The following is a 23,970-nucleotide window of genomic DNA, read 5'->3' on the forward strand; positions in this document are numbered from 1 at the left end:
AGAAGTGTGCTAAGATATAATAAAGAAATACTAAAACACTCATTTAATCTGTGAGTGATGGTACTTTATTTTTTTAAGTATTCAAATACATGAACAATTTCATCTGAACTGACGATGATGGGCAGAATTGATCAGAGAGCTGAGACACCCGGGCCACAGGTGAGCTGGGGGGCTTGCTGCCCCCTACAGGCCTTGGGTGGAATCTCCAGCACCAGGACCAGAAGATGGAAGGAAGATGGACTCCTTCAAGCCAGACAGAAGGGCTGGCTAAGACTCCTCTGGGCAGTGACCAGATTTCTGCAACCACCCTTCCTCATCTCCCCCTGGAAGACCTGGCCATGCCGTGGTCCCTCAGCAATGCTTTCCTCTTCCACCCGTGGCCACGGGCAGGGACACTTAGGGCCCCTTGTTCACCTCTCAGCTGACCTGAGTGCCTCCCCTGGGCTGTCCCGTAGGTAAAGAAAGAAAGGCAATGACAGACCCACGATGATGTGCCCACCACCCAGATTAAGGAGTCAGCTGCTCCCTGACCGAAACTTCCTTTCTGAATGTAACCATAAATTCACAAGTGACAATTGCCCTATTTTTCATCAGTTCCCCCACCTGTCTGGGGAGCCCTCACATTTTTATGATTTTGAAAAACTTAAATGGCACCCACACACAGCCCGGCCCCACTGTCTCCCAGCTCCCGACGTTGCTACTGAGAATTCGGACACCACTGACGTCCGTGCCCGTTATTTTTCTCTGCAAGTCCGACACTCTTTAATCCCTAGTGCTCTGAGATGTATGCTGACTCGTCCAGTGGGAGAAGCAGCCTCTAATGCATCACCAATGATTCCACGTCCTGTCCCTGTGTTCCCCTCCCCTGGAGTACCTTCCTTCTGAACAGAATAGGGCCACTTAGTGGGGATGTCCGTTTCGTGATCAGGGTCCTGGAGGGTCACTGTACCTTGCTATCTGACTGCCTCCTGTTGACTTTCATTAAATACACTTCAGTGTTGGAGATGTTTGCGTGGAACCGAAGGTGACCTCCAGCAAGGGACATCATCGGCGACAGGCAGCAAGACACAGTGACCCTGAGTGGAACAGCCAGCGCTCGATGAGGAACTGAATCCCACAAACAAGAGGTTCGCTGAGCTTGGAAGCAGACGGTTCCCATCCAGCGTTTGGGTGAGACCCTGGCCAGCACCTCGACTGCAGCCCCAGGGGACCGTGAAGATAAGGGCCCAGGCAGCTGCACCCAGATTCCTGACTCAGGGAATCTGCAACAGGTGCACGCTGTTGTGATCTGCTGTGTTTGGGGGTAATCTGCTCCCCCGTGTGGGCCTTTTCCTATTCCCAGGGCTGTGCCCTCAGCGGTCCCTCTGCAACCGGTATTATTTCCTTCATGTAATACTTCCCTCCTCTCTCTCCCCGTCACAACTCCCGCTGGTCGGATATGGAACCCCCTGGGTGGAATATTAATTTTTTAAAAATCGCTCCTATTTTTCATTTCTGTCCATTTTATTCTGCTTTCTGGGAGATTTTTCACTATTTTATCTTCCAACCCTACTATTGGATTTTTTGTTTTGGTCATTTTTTTTTTTCCATTGAAGAATGCAGTATGAGAGACTGCATATGTTTGTCATCGTCGCCACTGCTGAGTGCACAGCAGGGGGCGGTAGTGCACTCATGGCGCTGGGTGACCATCACCACTAACTGTACCCAATTTTTCGTCCTCCTCAGCATGAACTCCCTGCTCTTTAAACACTAACTCGCCAGTCCCCCTCCCCCAGCCCATGGTGAGCTCTATTCCACTTTCTGCCTCTATGGATTTGACTGTTCTCGGGACCCCAGCTAAGGGGCACGCATGGGGCAGTGCTGGTCCTTTCTCTGTCTGGCCTACTGCAACACAGCTTCTGACGGATGGAATCAGCTGTGAAGGGTGGTGTTGCTGATCACCTGGCAGCCCCACTGACCCCAAGGCCAGAGTTTCCCCCACCCCCAGTGTCCTGTGTCCCTGGGGCAGCCCAGGCTGGGCCCCCCCCCCACAGAAAAACTCTCCCCCTGCCCCAGCCCCGGCTCTCAGCCGTGCCTTTTAGCTAATTGGAACTGATTGGGGTTCCAGGCATTTCTGGAAGTCCCTCCTTGGTGACGGCAGAGGCCCCTGATGTTTGAAGATGAGCTCAGTGACCCTCTGACCCCGAACAGGGGAGCGCAAGTGCCGGCGCCATGAGTGAGACCACTGTGGGCCTGGGACACGGCCGGGCGCCCTCGCTGTGGGCGCAGGTTGGATTTGCGCACCACAAAGAAGGGTCTGGCTGCAGAACCAACAGCGCCCAGGCTGACACCGTGACTTGAACACCACAAGCAGGACAACTCAGAGAGCCTGCTTGTTCGAGTTCCGCTGGATGGACTTCTTAATGCAAACCTAATAGATACAGATGAGAAAATGTTTGACCAAAACGTTAAAGGAATGCAAAATGCAACAACAATAAGCAAGCATTCCACCCACCTCAGGGACCCCTGCCCGCCTCCCCCGCAGAGGCATTTTTAGCTTTCCAGGTCTTTAGAAATTTTAACAGATTATTCTGTAGCTGCACATTTTGACCTATTTTCATTCTTAAAAATCATGGCAATCTCTCCACACGATTCATGTTCACAGTGCCGAGCTGTTCCTTAAACAGTTTTTAGTCCCCAGCACAAGTGTATGTGGCATACCGTCCGCTCACTCTGCCGCGCTCTGGAGCCCCCGCTTCACTGAAGCGTGCAGGGCACCGCTGCCTGTCGGACGGGGATGAAGCCGGGGTCTGAGTACAGCATGTGGGAGGGGGTTGAGTGGGTAGGAGAACCCCTGCTGGTCCCCGAACACTCCAGGACCCCAAACAAATCCACCGTTTGGGGAAATTTTAAAAGCTAGAAGGCAGTGATTACAGAGAACTGGCACTAATCTGGCTAATTAAAGTGACTGACAAAAGGACCAAGGTCCCTGGGGTGTCCCCTTCTACAGACCCAAAGGTTTTTGCACACAAATGGGGTGGGGGGAGGGACGGGTCAGGGTGCAAAGTTTCTGAGATGCTAACCCAGGAGCTCCACGGGAATCCCCAGTGCGGGCTCCAGTGGACTTGGAAACACGGAAGTGAAAGGGTTTGTAGTGTGGACGGAAACTGCAAGGTTTAAGCCCCCCTGATGGGAAGAGCCTGTGTCTCCTTGACCTGCATGGTTTCTGGGAATGGCTATTGTGCCCGACTGGGGACTGCTTTCCTGCTTCTCCTACCTGCAACTGTAAACATCCAACCTGCTGACACAGTGCCCAGGAAGCCCCCGTCAGGAGTGTAAGGGTTGGTGGGATTACGGTGAAAGTGTGCCTGTTTGAACAGGCTTTAAAGGGAATGCGTCTCTTCCCACAGTGCATGCTGGGGGTGGGTCCTGCATCTGAGGGCGAGCACTGCCCCTCCCCAGGGTGGGAAGGCAGAAGGCCCGTCCACGTCCATGGGAACCAGGAGGGCTGCTGGAGCCCACGCAGCGCAGACAGGAGCTGAAGAGCCACCAGGCAGATTCCCTGCGGCACAGCCCAGTGTGGGGTGCAGACTGCAGCAACGGCGAAAGCCGGCAGGGGCCTCCCTGCGACCACTACTCGGACGTGAGCGGAATGGAGAATTTCCATTTGAAGACCAGCCCCTAACTTGCTGTCTGGTATTAAGCAAAACAGCCCTGCGGCCGACGGACAGGACTCATCCTGGAATTGTGATGCTCCTAAGGGCCCAGAGGGCCTGAGGCTCAGAACCAGCTGTTGGGAGGAACGTGACAACACGTGCCTTCTGCTCTCCCCACACACAGAAACCAAGGCTCCATTCCAAACAGTTTTATTTTTTAAATATCAGGCGAGACTCTCAGACAAAAACAGCTATACTGCTTAAGTGACTAAAGTGCTTAAGTCTGCAGAAGGTCACATCCGTGCCACTCTGGCACAGATGAGCCCTGGACAAGGGGCACAGGATGTGCTTTCTTCCCGAGTCTGCAGGAAGGGCACCACTTGGGCTGGGGACAGGGCATGTGTGTGGGTTCACGGTGCGCATGGCTTGTCAGCCCGAGAGGGGCCAGCTGCTGGCCTCTCCCTGAGTTCCCGCAGGGGGCCCGCCTCACTGAAATACCACCGGCAGGGGGCCGTGGGGCCCTGAGTCTCTTCCCAGACCTCCTGGTTGACTAAGGCCGCCTCTTTACTCACTCCAGCGGAGAGTTCCAGCACCTGCGCAAAGCTCCTGTGGGAGGAACAGAAGGGTTGACACATTTTTGCCCTCTGCATCTGAGAGCCGGACAAAGCTCAAGTGCCGCTGCCTTCTCCACACTGCAGGGTAGAGGCAGTGGGTTCAGGCTGGTTCCTCCCAAGTACTTGTGGGAAAGCACAGGTCAATGAGCTCCGTCTGAACAGAATCAAATGAGGACGCCCCTAAGAACAGGACCAGGCAGGCATGAAAGAAAAGATGCTTTTGTTCAAGAAGCACTTAGGGAGCACCAACGCCGCGTCAGGACAAGACAGCCGTGAACGGAACAGCACCCCTGCCCGCCCTCGAAGTACACGGTGGTAGGGGAACAGCTACTAGAGGAGCGTGTTTAACCACTCACACCTGTGACTCTGGCCATCCAGAATGCTTTGGTGAGCCCCAGTTTCATCGTGGGGCACATATAGAAGGTAACTACACAGTGGCAGCAGGTGTTTTTCATGAGTACCTTTCAAATACTTTAGGCATCTCAGGAAGTGTTTAGCATTGTAAAGGAGAAGAAAACCAGATTCTTTCTGGAAGACGAGGAAGAAAGTCCCATGGTTAGAAACCCCCCAGAGGAGAGTGAGAGAAGGAAGCTGTGGTGGCTCTGGGGGGCTGGCCGCAGGCTGCAGTGGGCCTGGGGCTGGTTCTCCCCGACGGCACACGTCGGTGAAACCTGCAGAGCTGTACCACGGCAATCTGCACCTTCTCTGTCTGTACTTATACTTCAGTACCAAGTTCCAAACAGATCGCCCCAAGCCCTTACCCTGGAACACATTTAAAATGTGAACAGACCAGCCCAAGGGTGCGTGAGGTGCTACATTGCTCTGAGGGAGTGAATGAGGGGTGATGCTATCACACCCCTTTCTATTCAGGCTGTTGGAGAACTCCCTCGGGCTTTCAGCTGCGCTGAAGGCTTTTTACCCACCCCTTGTTCCTGCCTTGCGGACCCTCAAATGCTGCAAATGCCAGAGCTGCCCGCTGTCTGCACAGTGCAGCCGCCCACGGCCCGCTGCTGCCTGACGGGAGCTTTCTTTTACTTTACTTCTTACATACAAGAAACCCACTTTATTTTTTAAATAATTTATAGTTCTTTTTTCCTCTATCTTTTTGCTAAAGTATTTTCTGAAATACCTTCGAAGCTCCAGATCCTTCTTTTGGGTCATTTCCTTGAGTTCACCCAGCAGGTCTAGCACCTTCCCATTTTCTTCTGAACTGCAGACCCCAAGTTCTCCCAGCAGATGGCGTGTGGTCAACAATTCCCGCTGCAAATCATCTGGGGGTGTGAGGAGGGGTCATCAGCCACAGGCTTCAAGGTGCCCCAAGCAACCCACGCCTGAGCTAGGGGGCCAACTAGATCCTCCTTATCTGGCCAGCAAGATCTCGTGTAACGAAGGGCTCAAAGGCACAAAGTCGTGAAGAAGGACATCTGTGCACTGAATACCACTTCGGTGCCTCTTAGCCTGAGACCATGGTGGCCTGAGACCTGGGTCAGGCGTGTCCGCCGTCTAGGCAGTCATCAGAACAGACCTGGATGCCATTCCAGTGTCCCCAACAGAAACGAATGCAGAAGGTGGAGAAAGCCTGTGCTGCGAGATTTAGAAAGAACCCCCTGGCTGCCCTGACCGGCGTGGCTCAGTTGCTTGAATGTCGTCTCGCAAGATGAAGGGTTCGATTCCCAGTCAGGGCACATGCCTGGGTTGAGGGCCCGTCCCCAGTTGGGGCGCGTGTGAGAGGCAACAGATTGATGTTTCTCTCCCTCTCTTTCTCCCTCCTTCCACCCCTCTAAAAATAAATAAAATCTTTACAAAGTAAAAAGAATCCCGTGGTTCCCTTCATTCCAGTATCTCTGCACCTCCCATCCCAGTAGAGTGCCGCCTACAACTGCGCTGTGTCCCACTCGCTCGAGGAAAATCAGCGTCTCTCACTCCTGGCTCCTGTCCCGGCTACCTGCTCCACACGCATCACCACGACACATTATACCATTTTGGGAACCTTATAAGGGTTCGTAAAAACACACGTCCTCTTTCCCCCTGACGCGGTCTGAATTGTGCCCTCCTAAAAAGACACGTTTGGGTCCTAATCACAATCATCTGTGACTATGGGCTGACTGGAAATGAGGTCTTCACAGATGGCAACTGAGTGAGAATGAGGTCACAGGGTGGGGCCCATTCCAATAACGGGCGCCCTTCCAAGGAGAGCGAAGTTTAGATCCAGAGGTGTTCAAGGGGCACGGCCACCCGAAGATGAGGAGGCAGGAATGATGCTGGCTGCCAGCACCAGAGGCCGGGGGAGAAGCCTGGGCGGACTCTCCCTCAGAGCCCCCAGAAGGAACCAAACATGCCCACACCTTGATTTTGGACTTCTGGCTCCTTGAACTGGGAGGGAATGAGTTTCTGTTTTTTAAGCTACCCAGTTTGTGGAACTTTGTTACAGCAGCCACAGAAAACTCATACACTCCCTCCCTAATCCCAACTCCTGGCAATTGTCTAAGGGACTCCTCCGAGACAGGGCCCAAGAGTTACAGAGGTGCCAGTGGCCGCAGTAACTACACAACTGGAAACCCAGACGCAGGGGCTCGCTCAGCAAGGCTCGCTCTCTAAGGCTCCATGTCAGACATATACTATTTTGCATCGGAAAAGGCTTGATTTTAAGTTAAATCAGTTGTTGCTTAGGGCTGAGCGCGGGGTGGTGATGGGAAGTGACAGTTGATAGATACTGAGTTTCTTTTTGGGGAAACAAAAGTGTCCTAAAATTAGATTGTAGTAATAGTTGCGCATCCCTGTGAATATACTACAAGACAATACACTTTAACTGTACACTTTAAATGGGCAAACTGTATAGTATCTGAATCACACTCCAATGAAGCTATTAAATTTTTTTTCAGTCTCTGTCTGAGACTAATACAGCAACATCCTTTGTGACTCTGAACTGCATCTGTGCAAAGTTCTGGAGGTAAAGTCCCCCCGATTTTAGGTGGCAATGTTTTACTACGTCAGCCTCAAGCAAAACAAACTTAGAGGCTCAGGAGAGCTCTGCTTAGAAATAACCAAACTAGGGCAGCTGGAAACTTGCTTTGGGAAGACAGTTATTCTAAAGAGAATTTTAGGATCAAGCACTGCACTTTTCACATGTGCCAAGTTCTTCAAGTAAAGGATCAGGTGGAACCCCCTGCAGGAAAGGGACCCCTCAGCTCTGTGCAGAAGGCAGAACAGGGTGGGGGTCTGCAGCCCGCTCCCCAAGAATGCCTTTCAGCAGCGTGGGAAGTGAACGGGAAACCAGACCCCGGCTCCAATCCCAGCATGGTCCTTACTTGGGGCACCACCCTGGACAAACCGCAGTCTTGCCAGCACCCTGCATCCTCCACCATTCACTACAGGTTTGTGAGGATGACAGGAAGGGATAAAGGTGCCAGCACGCAGGAAGTGCCAACCCCACTGGCGGTTCCTCCTGTTCCTTGCCCAGCAGATGCCGTTTCCTACCTAAGAACTGCTGCTCATCTCCGTCTAGGTGAACCGATCTCACAGGCAGTTTGTGCCTCGTGGTGTCCAGGGCCATCGCGAATGTCTTGTACTGCTCCTTAAAGCGCTCAGCCACAGCCTCATAAGGGCTGAGCATCTCAATCTGCAGGCAGGAAGCAAAGGGGCCTGTGAGACGAGACCCTGCAGTGGCCACCCGGAGGTCTCACGGTGGCACACGTGAGGTTAAGACACAGGACACTGTTCTCTCGGGACCTCCTAGGGAACCCTCCAAGAGGTTCAGCGGGGGTGGTGGCTCTGCCCTTGCTCCTGGCCTCCCTCCTTGCCATGAACACACATCCACCCTCCAGCACATTCCAAGGCCGGTCCTCAACTGGAATCACAGTGGACCAGGAAGGCTGAGCCCTCCTGCTTTTGAATACTGAGCTGAAACGCCTGCCCCGACTCAAGGCCATCCCCACCAACCCCCTTTTCCTCATTCACGTTATCTGGATCCTCATGGGGCATTATAAGGATTCATTACTCGTCATTTTTTCCTTCCACACTGCAAGGACAGGAGCCCCGTTCTCGGCCCACAGACTAGCCACATGCAAGAACACAGGCACGCACGGAGCGTCAAAGGCTGATCTGTGCCTCGCTAACCTCATGATTCCCCCAAACCACCGGCACCTCAGAACGTGACTGGATCTGGACACGGGGTCTGTACGGAGGGAGCTGAGTCAAGGGGAAACCATTAGAGTGGGCCCGATCGATACGCCAGGTGTCCCTACAGAAGGGGGGGTCTGGAGACGAACGTGCACTGGGGGAGAACGCCAAGTGAAGAGACACAGGGAGAAGACAGCCATCTACAAGCCGAGGAGAGAGACCCAGGACACATCATTCCCTCACAGCCCCTGGAAAGAGCAAACTCTGCCAATGCCTTGCTCTTGGACTTCTGGCCTCCAGAACTGAGGAGTGTCAGCTGTGCAAGCCGCCCAGTCTGTGGGCCTTTGTTACGGTGGCCCATACACAGTGTGAGAAGCCACAGCCCCTGACCGGCCTTTCTAGGTTCCAAGGAGGTGCTCCCTGACCTTCCTTGGCATGGACAACTGTGTCCCATCACTGACCATGTGGTTCCAAGACTGTGCCCCCACCTGCGCCCTGGCCCCCTGGGCAGGCCTGAAGCACATCTTCATGTCACTGCGCGCAAGTTGTGGGTGCCTGAAGAACACTGCATGCATGTACTGAAGGGGCGGGTCCCTCTTGCTGGCTGGTACTTAACATTATAGGCTCATCCTCTTTTAAACTGTCACCTAATAAGACCCAGTGGTGTCAAAAGCTGAGCACAGACTTAGAGCCAGGTGAGGAGTGACAGCTACTGTAAATAATCCCTCCAACAATCACCACGCAACCTCACTGCGACACACGGTTCGGAGACCATGGCCACAACTGACCTGAGCATCGAGGACATCTGCCAGCTCCCGCTTCCTCTGACAGAGGAGAAGTTTGCACTTCAGCTCATGGGCCTTTTTCTGGAGCTTCTCCTTCTCCTGGCACATCGTTAACAAATCCCTTTCTGCCTTTTCTTCAAATGCAGCAACACTGTTCTCTATCTGTGAAGTTCAGAACGAGAGCTCAGGCCAGAGGGGACTCCATCTCCTGGCTGACAGGGGCCGTCCTTCCACCCACATCACCGAGGAACGCAGTTCCGTGTTCACCTTTACACTCAGCAGAGTCAGGAGTAATGTCTGGGATTCCATCTTTTCCATCGACTCGGAGAGATCCTTAAGGGGAAGGGAAAGACACTTTGGGTTCCCCATGAACTGGTACAAATCCAGCTCTCTCCCGTGGGAGGGAAAGAACCCCAACCCAGACATACTTTCTTGATTCAGTTCAGTAATTTGATAATTCATACTGATAACAACCTGCTGTTTCTAGTACCTTATTCAGTCTTTGGGGCACTCTGGGAGAAGGAAGAGGATGGGGGGCACCCTTCTAGGGACTGGGCAGCCGAGGGCCAGCTGGAGGGCCCCCACCCACTCGGGGCCACTCTGGAGTCAGGACTTGAACCTCCCCCCCGTCCCCCCCCCCCTCCGGAAGACCCCAGCCCAGACATCTTGCAGGGGATAGGGCTGGCCCAGCGCTTTCCCCAGCATGGCGCCGCAGACGAGGTCCCGATCTTGTCTCTCACGTGCTCCCGCGTTTGTATCTGTCTACTCCTGTACATGTACCTGTAGACGCAAGCTCTACAAATGTGTGTTGTTTTTTTTTATGTTAAAAGGCACTTTCTCGGAGCCCTAGGGTTTGCACGGCACCAGGCACAGGGCAGGAGCTAAATCAGATTCATCCAACCCATTAGCAGCTTCCCTCTCATTTCAGGTATTTACCGGGTTCTTCTTCTGTGAGGTAGAAAGTGATGTCGACTCGGTTTTCTTTGACACTGTTTTTTCTAATTGTAGAGTCTTTCTGATCACGCTTTTGTCTAAGATCAAGGAAAGCATTTTTAAGGTGAGCTTGCCGAGAGGCACTGCAACGCCCCTGCTGGGAAAACAAGGGGTGAAACGAAGGATGTACCGTTAATGGCAGAGAGATCCAGGTCCGGCGGGGCGGCGCCGTGCCCTTCCAGCAGCGTGGACTGCAGGTCGCCTTTGCCGAGGGTGCCACTGCTCTCTGTGGGCCAATGAGAACCCCCGGAAGTCAACAGTCACTACCGTGCTCTACCCCTAAGCCGGAAGCAGGCAACCGTTTTGGACAATACCATTTGCTTCTGAAACTAAGCTTCTTGCTAGGTAGTAGAGAAGGCAGAAAAAACCTTGGAAACTCCCAACTATCAACTTGAATATATCTTAAAGAAAAATTAGACAAGAGAGGCAGTCTTTATAACCCAAAGATGCAAATAAGTCTTTCTACTTAGTTTAACAAAAGCTGCTGGGTTCACAGCATGAGTCTAATATGTGCCATATACTTATTCTGCCCTCGGCTCTTTTTCCTTCTCTCTCCAGTAGCTTCTGGACTGTTCATCTTCCCCGGTAGTTCCCTTCATCTTTTAGCCTCTTTTTTAGAATGTGAAATTGTGCCTTACACCATGTAAAATGGGTACTAGTGTACTGCATGCTTTGATTGAGCAAGGGCTCCATAGGACTGCAAAATGAACAGACGGTGTGTCAAATGCACTGTCATGTTAGGAACTAAAACAGAAAACGACCTCATGAACAACTATGCAGCTGCGGAAATGAATTGTGTGGAGATAAAAAGAGCAAAGTCACAATAATGCGCAGGGCATGATACCGTTTGTGTTAAAACTTTTATATAATTCTAGGCAGACAAAAACCTATCAAGAGCGGCTGCCTCCCGGGTGAGGAGCTGGGAACTTGAGGTGGGAGATGGTGATTTTTTTATTGCTAAGGCTTTTGCACAGGTTAAGTGTAAACAGGTTAAGTTTTGTCATCTGCAAGTATAGTATTTCCATTCAGAAATGTAATTTCCTGGCCCTGGCCGGGTAGCTCAGCCGGATAGAGCATCATCCCGATACACCAAGGTCGCGGGTTTGATCCCCAGTCAGGGCACATACAAGAATCAACCAATGAATGCATAAATAAGTGGAACAACAAATTAATGTTTCTCTCTCTTCCTTCCTCCCTCCCTCTCTCTCTGAAATCAATACATTAAAAAAATGTAATTTCCTATAAAGCCATATGATGGAACTCAAAAAGCAGTCCCTAAGTCACGGTGATGCTTGAATTCTGGTTCCTCGGCCCTGGCACTGTTGACATCTGGAGCTGGATCATTCTCTGCGGTGAGCGGTCCTGTGCGCTCTAGGGTGTTGAACAGCATCCCTGGCTTCCACCCATCACATGCAACTAGAATACCTCTGTCCCCATTCAGGACAACCAAAAATGCCCCAGACACTGCCCAAGTGTCCCCTGAGGGTTAGACTTGCCCCCAGGTGAGAACCTGACTTACGATGTGGCAGGCCCAGAGTCTGACCCCTCGGGCCATGCCAGTTCTCTCAGCTTTACACATGGCACTCAATTAACTGCGTTAGAAAACACTGGAAGATTGTGTCTGCTTCTCAATTATGCCCGCGTCAAGAAGAGTGCAAATTCTGACAAACATCTAAACCAGTATCAGCATAACTACAGCTTGCAGGCCAAACCCACTCTACTTCCCATGTATTAGTAAAGTTTTATTGGGACACAGACATATCCATTTGTCTATGTACGGTCTGTGGCTGCTTTCATGCTGCAAATGAGTTGAGTCTTCGTGACAGAGAGTGTCTGCCCCGCAAAGCCTAATATATTTACCATCTGGCTCAGAATAGGTTTGCTGACCCTTGATCTGAACAATAAAGTAGGAAACCTAAGTTGTAGGAGAACATATTTAATTTTTTTCTATGAGACTCAACACTATCGCCATTTTGAACAAAGAGGTGAGGGCCAAGAAACACTTCTGCTCATTGTGAACTGCAAGAGAGCTGCCCAATCCTGCTGCAGAGGCGGCACGTGAGGTGCTGGCTGAACTGCTACAGCGTGCGGGGGCGGGGCTTCGCGGGCTTGTGGATGAACACAGAGTAGAACTGAACACCAAACCTGCTAACAGCGAGGGTCTGAGTGGCAGGTTGTGCGGGAGCTTCCTTCTCCTGGTCTGCATTTCTCATTTTTTTTATAATGAACACGTGCCACATCTATAACCAGGAAAACTGAAAGCTTTTCGCATCCCTTTGGTGACAAGTTTTAGAAGAAAGATATAGGCAGACCGTTAGGAGGAAGACCCGACGCAGGCTGCGAGAGGCAGGAGGATGAGGCCCCGCACCTTTTCCAGTCCTGGTCCCGAAGCTCTGGTGGGAAACAGTCACGCGATCAAGGAGCTGGTGCCACAGCGAAGAGCCATGATGGCAACCTGGCTCTTCTCTGGGGCCACCCGGGAAGGAAGTAACCTCCCCCGGCCCCTGCCATCACCTTTCGGCTCCCCCACACGCCCCAAATCTGTCCGTACTCTGAAACACTTGGCCCACCTCTTGCCGCTGATGCTTCTCAGAAAGAAAAAAAGGGCTTTCAACTTCGCGTACTTGAACACGTAACTCACCACCAGGCTCTCACTTCCTGAGCTCCACAGCTGTCTTACACCCTCCCTCCATCGTTACTCACCTTTGCTCTTCTGGAGTGGGTTGGGTTTCCTCCCGCCTTCAGGTTTCTTCCCGCTGGGCTTTAATGTGCCTGCTGCTGGAGCCTGTTAGGAAACATACGACACTCGGGGCCAGATGCCTCCCGTTCGTAAGACGGGGCTCCTCGCAGTCTAGGTTTGCACCTGCTCGTACTTTGAGGTAAGGTGCAGACTTCAGGAGTTCTGACATTTAATGGCTCATATACAGGACAAACTAATTTCGTCAAAATGGATACCCTCATAGAACAGAGGACACAGGAAGCCACCCAAGTGTTTCCCAGTGATTACCTCTGCCGTGACCCATGACAGACGACCGATTTTCTGTGTACTTTGTAGCATGTGCCAGTTTTACAGACAAACTGTGTATTACTTTGGTCAGCAGGAGAAACAAAGTTTTTGTACAGGTACTAATCTTCAAAATGCACAAAGAGGCAATCCATACATGGGGCTAGCAAGCCATCATGATGTAAGAACGTAAAAAAAGAAAGAAGGAAAACCCTGTAAAGAGTGAGACTATTTCAAGCACAGACGCCACTCTGTCAAACTCCTAAATAAGCAATAAAAGGCAAACAGGTAGTAAAGAAAGAAATAAAATGCTCTTCTTTGAGACATGGTTCTTTATGTAGAAAACTCTAAAGCATGTTAAAAATGCTACTAAATTAATAAGCAAGGTTTCAAAGTAAGAGGGTCAATATTTTTCAAAATCAACTATATTTCTAGTAATGAATAAGTCTGAAAATTGAAATTAAAAGACAGTACCATATCTGGTAGAACTAAAAAAGAAACACCAAATACGTAGGGGTAACCCCACCTAAACACGGGAAGGTCTGTACACTAGAAACCACAGAACACTGTTGAAAGAAATCCAAGACGACGAAATAAATGGAGGGCACGCCACCTTCGCGGACTCAGACCTGGTGTTTTCAAGATGCTGTCCTCCCTCATCTAGCGCAGAGATTCAACACAATCAATCCCAGGCACGGAAAGGCAAAGGGACTTAAGAGTCAGTTCTAGAAAAGAACAAAGCAGAATTCACACCACCTGACTTCAAGACTTGCTACAAAGCTAAAGATAACCCCGGCAGCTCTGGCCTAAGGACAGACAGGCAGAACAATGGAAAAGAACAGAGCCCAGAAGTGGCGAGTCCTTGAGCAATTAGCTTCTGACAGAGGTGGTGAGAGGACACAATGCGAAAGGAAAGCCATTTCGACAAACGGTGCTGGAACAGAGGACATCCATACACTTCAACTCCATCACTGCGCCGGATATAAAACTTGATTAAAAACGAATCATAGACCTTAATGTAAAACCTAAAACTACAAAACTCCTAAAAGAAAATAAGGGAGAAATCTTTTCAATCTTGGGTTACACAAATATTTCTTAGATAAGATACCAAAGGTACAATCCATAAAAGCAGAAATCGATAAACTGGTCTTCATCAAAATCAAGAATTTCTGCTCCTCACAAGACACTTAAGGAAATGAAACCACAAAAGACAAGCCGCACAGTGGGAGAAAATATTTGCAAATCACTATACAGGGTTAGTATTCAAAATATAGAAAGAGCTCTCAAAGCTCCATGAGAAAACAAATAACCCAATTAAAAAACGGGCCACCCTGACCATTGTGGCTCAGTTGGTTGGGCGCTGTCCTGCAAACAAGCTGAAAGATCACTGGTTCAATTCCCAGTCAGGGCACATGCCTGGGTTGTGGGCCAGGTTCCCACCTGAAAGTGCATGAGAGGCAAATGATCGTTTGTTTCTCTGCTAATTGAGGTTTTTCTCCCTCCCTTTCCTTCTCTCTAAAATAAATAAATAAAATCTTTAAAGAAAATAAAATTTAAAAAATGGGCCAAATTTGAATGGACACATTACCACGAATGTAAGAATGGACAATAAGAGCATGAAAAGATGCTCAATATCATGTTGTTATGGAAATGCAATTAAAACCACAGTAAGATACCACTTCACGCCCCCTGGAATGGCTTCACCCCTCAAAGTACTGACTGGGACTCCCTGGGGCTGGTGGGAACGTAAAAAGGTGCGGTCACTTCGGGTAACAGTTGCGCAGTTTCTCAGAGTCACACACCTGCTTACACGATCACTCAGTAACTTCCCTCCTGGGAGACTGGGAGAAATGATACCGTGAGCACACAGAACCCTGCACGGAGATGTTTAATTCGGCTTTATCCAAAATCGCTAAATATGGGACACAAACCAAACGCCCTTCCCCAGCTGAGCACACTGCGGTGCACCCACACGGGGGACATTCCTTGGCTGGCGGGAGGAAACAACACTAACTGTGATGGCAGCGACAGGGAGGGGCTCCAGTGCACTCTTCACACGAAAGAAGGCAGATATAGAAGGCTGTATCCTGTGTGACACTTTTTAAAGATTTTACTTATTTATTTTTAGAGAGAGGGAGGGAGAGAGGGAGGGACAGAAATGGTTGTGTGAGAGATACATCTATGTGTTGCCTCACATGCCCCCAGATGGGGACCTGGCCCGCAACCCGGGCATGTGCCCTGACAAGGCATCAAACCAGTGACCTATTGGTTTGCAGGCCGGTGATTGATCCACTGAGCCCCACCAGCCAGGGCCTATGTGACACTTTTTAAATGACCTTCTGGAAAAGGCAAAGCTACAGGGACAGAAAACAGATCAGAGTTGCCTGGGGAGGGGAGGGGCCGGCTCTATCAGAGCAGCACCAGGAGATTGTGGAAGGTGACAGATCCTTCTGCATCCTGATTGTGGTGAGTCTGTGATTAGACGCGTTTGTCAAAACCGGCAGAACTGGACGCTGCTTACTTTATGTACATTATACAGCAGGTCCTCGAATAACATTGTTTCACGTACAGTTGATAAGACGTCATAGGAACTTCACTCTCATTTACATCAATCAGCCTCTGGGGAAACTGGTTTTGTTACCCATCGCTTCACCACAGTTACAAGAACCTACTGACAATGTGAAGTGAGGACTTTACCTTAATTTCAGAGACACAAAAAGAGAAAACAGAGAAGCTCTTAAAGATCTAAAATACTGTGTACAGCATGTGCACACACGGGGGCGCTGTAACCAAGCTTGCCAGGCAACATGAAAATGATGAAGTGTGTGGACTGTGATCCTTTGGTGAAAATCACTTCTGCTGTAAAACACGGATTCTGGGCAATGACGTGTCAATGCAGGCTCATCAATTATAAATACGCACCACTCTGGTGCGGGGTGTTGATAGTTGGGGGGCTACGCATGTGCGGGGAGAGAGGGTACGTGGGAAATTTCTGTACCCTCTGCTCAATGTTGCTGCTGTGAACCTAAAACTGCTCCAAAAAATAAAGTACAATAAAAAAAATTACTCCAAGAAGCACAGCAAACAGTCTGTGCAAAGCTACTCTTTTTCTTCAGGCTGGATCTTAAGTCAAATTTTTAAGAATCCACCACTCACTCTATAAAGAGAACAAAAGATAGATAATGGAAATGATTATTTATCTAAGCTTTACCATAAACAATGGCTTGGAAAATAGAGGGATAACGCGACCTTCACCCACCACATTCTCAGCACATACACACAGAAACCAAATATGTAACTGGGCAACAAAGTGACCGTTTTCATCACACAAAGTACGTCCTCACGCCGCTCAGTGTTTTGTGCCCGCATTTTCAACGACTTCGTAATTCTCACAGTGTGACTGCGGGCAGTTCATGAATCTCTTCCTCTACTACTGGGTGCTTCGAGCCCCTCATTTTCCCCATAGTCGTGCTCTAAAACCCTGCAAGTATTTTTTTTTAAAGATTTTATTTATTTATTTTGAGACGGGAAGGGAGGGAGAAAGAGAGGGAGAGAAACATCAGTGTGAGAGAGACACATCGACTGGTTGCCTCTCGTACGCGTCCTGACCAAGCATGTGCTCCGACCAGGAATCAAACCAGGAGTCAAACCGGCGAACTTCTGTTTTGCAGGACAACGCCCAACCCACTGAGCCACACACTGGACCGAGCCCTGCAGGTGTATGTTTTGAATACTAGTCAAGGCCAGGGACTGTGTGCTGGGCACTCACCAGAACTGCTTCCAGAAAAGGAGTGATGGGGTTGAGAGGCAGAACAATTTTAGGTTTCAACAGAGATCATGGTTTTGCAAAAGCAAGCCTCAAAGCGATCGGCCACTCACAGCAGAGACACAGGACTCAGCATGAAGGGCATGATGAAGGGCAAAACCCCCAAAATACTGCCCTCGGAACCAGGCTGTGCCTGGCTCGAATGACTTGTCTCAGAATTCTAAGTTCATTAGAACTCCCTTCAGAACTGTTTCAAATGTTATGTGTTACCTTTTTGGTGGTTTTCTTCTCATACTGTAGGTATCGGGACTCAACCACTTTTCCACCTGTGGGGACACACTGCTGGTTTATAACAGAACAACAGTGGTGTGTGAGGACCCACACCACCTCCCCTAGAGCCACGTGCCAGTGGCCCTCCCTTACACCTCTCAGATCCTGTCCTTCAGCACCCTTGAGTATGTATGGGACACCTGCTGTCTACAAGAACACTTATGGGACACCTACTGTGTACAAGTCCCTGGGCTTGGGGAAGAGCCACAGAGGTCACAGGAGCAGAGGGGATTTCGGGGGTAGGACAGGGAAAGGAGGACAGACCTTCCATAGAAGGCCATCTGTTTGCAGCCTCCTCTCTCCCCAGCTCACTCCCCATGGTCATGACCCCAACTGCTCCTTCCCACACTCATTGTACCGCCTTTACCACACCCCCGCCCCACCTCTCCTAGCTCAGGAACACTCCCCTGGACTCTTCTCAGACACAGCATTTCCCTTGTGACAGCCCAGCCTCAGGTCCCCTTCCTTGCCTGCGCCTGGGGCACTGAACATGGATGGAGGAGACCCCACCTGTCCTCCTAGACTCCAGGGGCTCTTGCTGCAGCCCCAGTGATCACCCAGAGCCCTCTGTTCTGTCCACCAACCCCTCTCCAGGATCCTCCCTCATACCATCCATCCCTCTGGTCAGCTGGGCACCATCTCCTACTTTACTGGGAAGACAGCAGCAGCCCCAGGACACCCTCCTTCCTTGGCAACCAGCCACCTCCCAACCTCAGGGCAGCACGCTGGCCCCACCACGTGGAGGCACCCCCCCTCCTGGGAGAAGAGAACTCCCACTCTTGTTGTTAGAGCCCAGCCCCCACCCCGTAAGGAAACTGCCCTGGCCACTCCTCTCTTCCCCACCCCCAAACCACTCCTACTCCTCTGGGGCTCACCCCCACTTCCCTGCTTCCCTTTACAATGCCGGCTTCTCCTCCTCTCCTCCCTCTTCCCTTGAACCCCACTCCCTACCCTGGCTCTCACACCCACCAAAGCACAGAAGAAAACTCATTTCAGCAAGACCACCAAGACCTCCCTGTTCCAAAGTCCATCAGCCACATGTGGTCCTCGTCCCGAGCAATCAGCAGCACCGGACACTGTGTTCGCTCGCATGCCCCCTCCCTCTCAAAATATCCTGTGCCCTGCAGGCTGGCCACCACTCTGGTGGCTGACAATAGGTGATCTTGCAGGTCCGCCAGCTGGTGAAGCCTGAGTACCTCTAGGCAACAGGTCTGGCACAACCAGGGCATCCTTCTGACCTAGTCACCTCCTCACCTGGCTCACTCACTCCGTTCCCAGGACCATGACCCCACCCCCACTGTTCTCCAACCAGCAGGCTGCTTCTGCGCCTGCCCCCTTCCCAGCAGTGCTCAGCCCAGCACCTCCTCTGGACTGAGAAGCTACCCCCATCCTGCTGTTTTATCCACAGCACCTGTCATCATCCTCTGCACCCCGGGTCTGCTTACTTCTTCACTCGCTGCGTCACTTGTGGTACCACCTGTGTCCCAGACAGCCAGCTCCCTGAGGGCAGGGACTGTGCCTGTTTGGCTGGCTGTTCCATTCCACCACTCTGCAGGGAGTAGGTGCTCAATAATGCATCAAATGCATGGCTCTGCACTTTTTCTAGATGTCTCTGGAGCTCAGGGGCTTCCTTTTTACTAAGGAGACCCAGGGAGAGAGACATAGCTCAACAGTTTGGTTGAGAAAGACTGATTTCAACTGCATCTTCACACCAGCATTTGCGCACCCACAGTTAATAGGGAACCTGGTGCAGGCCACAGAGGCAGTGGTCGCCAGGAGCATGCGCCAGGCCGGGAAGAGCCGCGCGTGCAGGGCAAGCGGGCTCAGAGAATCAGGGAGGGGCGTACCTAGGGTCAAGGCCAGGACCCGACAGGGTGAAAAAAAATCTGTGCTGTTTTTTTCCTCCCCCAAAGGCACTAACTGGAAAACAGAATCGCTTTTCACTTCCCAGAGTCATGAGGTAGATTCTAACTTGACTCACCTTGTGTTCGTCTGCCTTTCGGTTTAGCACCAGCAGGAGTGCTGGGACCCCCCACAGAAGGCTTCCTGAAAGAGAGAGGGGCCTTGTTAGTGTAGTTGACAAGAAGCTGAGGGAAGCCCGTGAGAAGCCCAGGCTTCTGATCTCTGCAAAGTTGGACACCTCGACAGGAAGATGGACACGAAGCCCTGTCACCTGAGGTGTGACACACAGCAGCCCCACACCTGAAATGAGAAGGGCCCACAACAAGAAGAGCGAGAATTTTTGCTCAGCCTCAAAGATCTCAACTTAAGCCACGGGTTCATTAACTCAGCAGGTGGTCAGGTGCCTGCGGTTTAGTGGGGATACACGGTGAGAGAGACGGAGCTCCTTCCAGAGAGAGAAGAGCAGCGTTTTCCTGTTGGGCAAGTGTGAGGGCACCCCGGACAGGTAAAGGGGTGGGGAGAGGCAAGCAATAAAGCACCTTTGGCTCAGGCACACGGGGAAGGACATTCTAAGGCCGGGATCAACAAGACCAAGAACACGAGAGGGCAGAGGAGCATGATGTGGGAACAGGAACTGATCAGCCCTATGGCTTAGCTGGAGAACAAGGCGGGGTATGGGATCAGGGGGCGCGCCTGCCGGGCCGGGCTGGCAGTCTGAGCGCCCAACTTAAGGGCTCAGACCTGGTCCAGGGGTTGGCAACCTTTCTCTGTAAAGGGCCAGACGGTAAATACTTTCAGCTCTGTGGGCCACGTGCTCGCGGTCAAAACTATTCAGCCTTGCCATCGGAGCACGAAGCAGCACAGATGATGCCGAAAGAAAAGGGTGCGGCTGTGTCCCAATAAAACTTTACACACGGCAACATCTGAATTTCGTACAATTTTCCTGTGTCCAAAACACTCTTCGTCTATTGACGTTTTTTAACAACCATTTAAGAATGCACAAACCATTCTCAGCTCTCCAGCCATACAAAAAAGGGGGCGCTCTGGCTTTTGCCCACAGGTCCTAGGAAACGACCACGGTCAGAGCCGTGCTTCATGGAGGCCGCTGGCAGCCCGGCAGAAGATAGGCCCCAAGGCCGTAGGTCAGGGCCCTCACCGTGCCCCAGAGCCTGGGTATTCATCTGCTCAAGCTTCCGTCATAAAATATGAGACTGAGAGGCTTCAAGAGCAGGTATTTACTTCTCACAGTTCCGGAGGCTGGAGGTCCCAGATCAAGGTGCAGACAAGGTAGGTGGCCAATGGGAACAGCAGAGAGAGAGGGACGTAAGGAGGGAAAGAGAGAGAGTTAGAACATGTAAGCAAGCTCTCTAGTGTTTCTTCTTATAAGGACACCAATCGTTTGGGATCAGGGCCCCACCCTTATCTGACCAAACCTTAATCACTACCATAGAGGCTACATATGCAAATACAACCACATGGGGGCTTAGGGTTTCAACATACGTATTTGGGTGTGTTGGGGGCACAGACAGTCAGTCCATAACAGCGTTTGTCATACAAAAAACTTAGGAGTGCTCATTCAAGGGCAATTTTGCTCCCTATGGGACATTTGGCAGTATTTGAAGACATCTCTGACTGTCACAACAGAGGGGGATGCTACTGGCATAATGGGTCATAGACAGGGAGGCTGCTCCATACCCCGAAAGGCATAGTACAGCCCCCATCACAGACCCAGCCCTAGCTGTCTGCACTGTCATGGCCGAGAGCCCCTGGCATGATGATCAGGGGCATGAAACTGAAGACACAGAGACCCTGGATGGCTGCTGCAGAACTCCTACCAAAAACAACAAAGCATCGCCCACACCTGTTAGAATAGCTACTATGAAAAAGACGAGAAATCATAAGCACCGTAGAGGATGTAGAGAAGTTGCAACCCTTGGTGGAAATGTAAATTGGTGCAGCCACTGCAGAAAACAGTATGAAGGTTCCTCAAAAAACTAAAAATAGAACTACCATATGATCCAGCAATCCAACTTCTGGTTATTTATCCCAAAACAAATGAAAACATTAACTCTAAAAGATATCTGCACCCCATGTTCACTGCAGCATTATTTACAATAGCCAAGACATGGAACAACCTAGGTGTCCATCAATGGACGAATGAATTAAAAATGTAATTTTAGAGCCCCGGCTGGTGTGGCTCAGTGGATTAAGTGCTGGCCTGTGAACCAAAGGGTCGCTGGTTCAATTCCCAGTCAGGGCACATGCCTGGGTTGCAGGCCAAGTCCCTAGTAGGAGGCACTCAAGAGGCAACCACACATTGGTGTTTCTCTCCTTCTCTTTCTCCTCCTGCCCCCTCTCTAAAAATAAAATAAATAAAATTAAATATATATATACACACACACACATATATATATAGTTTCTATACAAGGCACTATGCTGAGGTAAGTCAAACTGAGAAAGATAAACACTACGACTCACTTATATGTGGAATCTACAAAACAAAACACTGAACTCAGAGAGAGAACAGAGAACAGAATGGTAACCACCCTAATAGAATAGAGGTGAGGGGGGCACAAAATGAGTGAAGGGGGTCAGAGGGTGCAAACTTCCAGTTATAAATACGTGTTGGGATGTAATGTAAAACATGGTGTCTATAAGTAATAATACTGTATTGCGTATTTGAAAGTTGCCAAGAGAGTAGATTTTAACAGTTGTCATCTTAAAAATGTTATGGTGGCAGATGTTAACTGGACTTATACAGAAATATTAAATCACTGTTATACACCTAAAACTAATATAATATCATGTAAATTATATCTCAATTTTAAAAAAGAAAAAAATAACAAAGCCTGAATATATCTGGCCCTGAAAAGGAGTGAAGTACTAACGCGCGCTAAACAATGAACCTCAAAAACATGATATTGAGTGAAAGAAGCCAGACACAAAAGGCCGCATGTTGGCAGATTCCATGGACATGAAATATCCTGAACGGGTAAATCCACAGACAGGAAATGACTGGTGGTGGCCAGAAGCAGACTGGGGTGGGTGAAGAGCGGGCGTGAGTGCTAATGGGTACAGGGTTTCCTTCTGGGCTGAAGAAGATGGTCTAGAACAGAGGCGGTGGTGGCACCACACTGTGAATGCCTTCATGTCGTGAAATCACTCGCTTCACAATGGCTAATTTAATGTCCTGTGCATTTGCCCTGAATTTGAAAAGAGAAAGAATGAAGCCTGACATAACAGGTGAGGGGACAGTGAGGTAGGAGCTCCTGACAAGTCAGCTGCGGGGTGTGGGGGAGTCTGGAATGTCTGCCAGTTTCTAGTCTGGGCGAACGGGAAGAGGAGGGGACGCCAGGAAGGGGAGACCAGCCACGCAGGAGGCGCAGGCTGAGGGGCCTGGGCACTTTGACTCCTGCCGATGTCACAGGGTCCACTAGTCACAGTAGTGGCGGTCACCTTGCTCAGTTCACTGTAGCCACCTCCTGTGTAGCTGGCACAGAGGACCCCAAAGTGAGACCCAGGCCATGGTGGGAGCCACCTCTGACCTTACAAACACCTGTCTGTTAGCCTGCTTTATCCCTGTTTTCTAGACAAGGACCTGAGACTTAAAACAGGTCACCCCCAGTGAGTCTCAATGCTGGAAAGGGACAGAGCATGGATTCCCTCGGATTTAAGTCAGAGCTCCGGAGCCAAACAAAATGAGCTCAGATCTAACCTGCAGGGACCTGGGGTTGAGGTTACGGGTCACTACACCTGTGCCGTCTCAGGTACCACCCGCTACTGCACCTCAAGAAAAGCTAATATAATCTCACAAAGGGCTGTAGAGGAAACACAAGTGATTTCAGGGGCCTATTTAATTTTCATTCTCATTGGCACAATAAACATTGGCCGAATGAACAAATAAAACAAAACACGGCCTTGTAATCACGCCTGGTACCAGGTAAGTGTTCGACCTCTTTCTAGTTCTTGCTGTGTGACTTTGGGCGAATAACCTTCCTTTCCTGAGCCTCCAATCACCTCATCTGTAAATGCGGAGCAAATAAGAAGGCGGGTGGGAAAATTAAAGGAGATATTTTAGCAGCCCAGCACTTGTCCACCACAAAATGATTATTCTAACAGCGACAGATCACTCTTCAGAGTCAGGCACGTTCTAAGCGCTTTGAAGGGTCACGTGAGGCCTATAGGCTGAGCGGCCAAGTCCTGAGCCTGGTTTCGCAGCGGTGGAAGCGAGGCATAAAGTAACTTTCACGAGCTGATCAAAGCAGCGGACCAGGGACTCGAACTGGAGGACCTCAGAGGTCGCACCCCAGGGGACTCCCAGAGCCTGCGCATCCTTGGTGGTTCCTACAGGGGTCAGGTCAGGACTTACTCCGAGGGCCCCCCGTTTCCCAGCGTTGCTGCCCCCAGCCATTGGCCATGGCCTTCCCGCCGGCACCCACAAAATCCAGACCTGCGGTGTCCGAACTCACCCAGAGCCGCGCCCCAAGGAATCCGCCATTTTCCCGCCTTCAACTCAAAGGCCGGCTCCTCAAGTTCCCTGGCCTCGGGCAGGGCCATGTTGCGGCGCCAAAGGAGGGGTGGCCGCGGGCCGCAGGGAGAGTAGTGCAGGCGGAGCGGGCGATCCCAGCGCGCGTTCCTCTCGGCAGTCCCCTCACACTTGGTTTCGCCCACCAGTGCCGGGGGCGGTGGCCCGTCCCCTATTGGGGGGCGGGGCTTCGTGGCGCACCGGCCCTGTGGCGATCTGGAGTCACGCCCAGGCCCGCCCCCGGAAACAAGAGCGTGCAGGGGCGCGGCCGGTGGGGGGGCGGGGGTTTCAAGGCGT

The 23,970-nt window shown here is 50.9% G+C and overlaps 1 protein-coding gene across 1 annotated transcript; it reads right to left on the minus strand.

Annotated features, from left to right (window-relative positions):
• Positions 1-3,835: 3,835 nt before the first annotated feature.
• HAUS8 (HAUS augmin like complex subunit 8) lies at positions 3,836-23,835 on the minus strand. The gene is made up of 11 exons (XM_024560907.3): positions 23,618-23,835; positions 19,228-19,292; positions 17,187-17,242; positions 12,850-12,931; positions 10,277-10,372; positions 10,090-10,184; positions 9,421-9,486; positions 9,157-9,315; positions 7,727-7,868; positions 5,379-5,520; positions 3,836-4,241 (listed from the first exon to the last, which is right to left on the minus strand). The coding sequence occupies exons 1-11, from the start codon at positions 23,644-23,646 to the stop codon at positions 4,046-4,048; spliced, it is 1,128 nt and encodes a 375-aa protein (XP_024416675.1). The 5' UTR covers positions 23,647-23,835; the 3' UTR covers positions 3,836-4,045.
• Between the last annotated feature and the right edge of the window lie 135 nt (positions 23,836-23,970).

The sequence above is a fragment of the Desmodus rotundus genome, chromosome 9, assembly GCF_022682495.2.
Source record: "Desmodus rotundus isolate HL8 chromosome 9, HLdesRot8A.1, whole genome shotgun sequence".
NCBI classification, from domain to species: Eukaryota; Metazoa; Chordata; class Mammalia; order Chiroptera; family Phyllostomidae; genus Desmodus; species Desmodus rotundus.

Bases quoted from the DNA above. Each gene is read 5' to 3' on its own strand.
- HAUS8 (XM_024560907.3), bottom strand. From the start codon at position 23,646: ATGGCGGATTCCTTGGGGCGCGGCTCTGG. The intron at 12,932-17,186 runs GTAACACATAAC...GTTTCCTAACAG, and splicing joins AGAAGAAAACCACCAAAAAG to GCTCCAGCAGCAGGCACATT. The intron at 10,185-10,276 runs GTACATCCTTCG...CCTTGATCTTAG, and splicing joins GGATCTCTCTGCCATTAACG to ACAAAAGCGTGATCAGAAAG.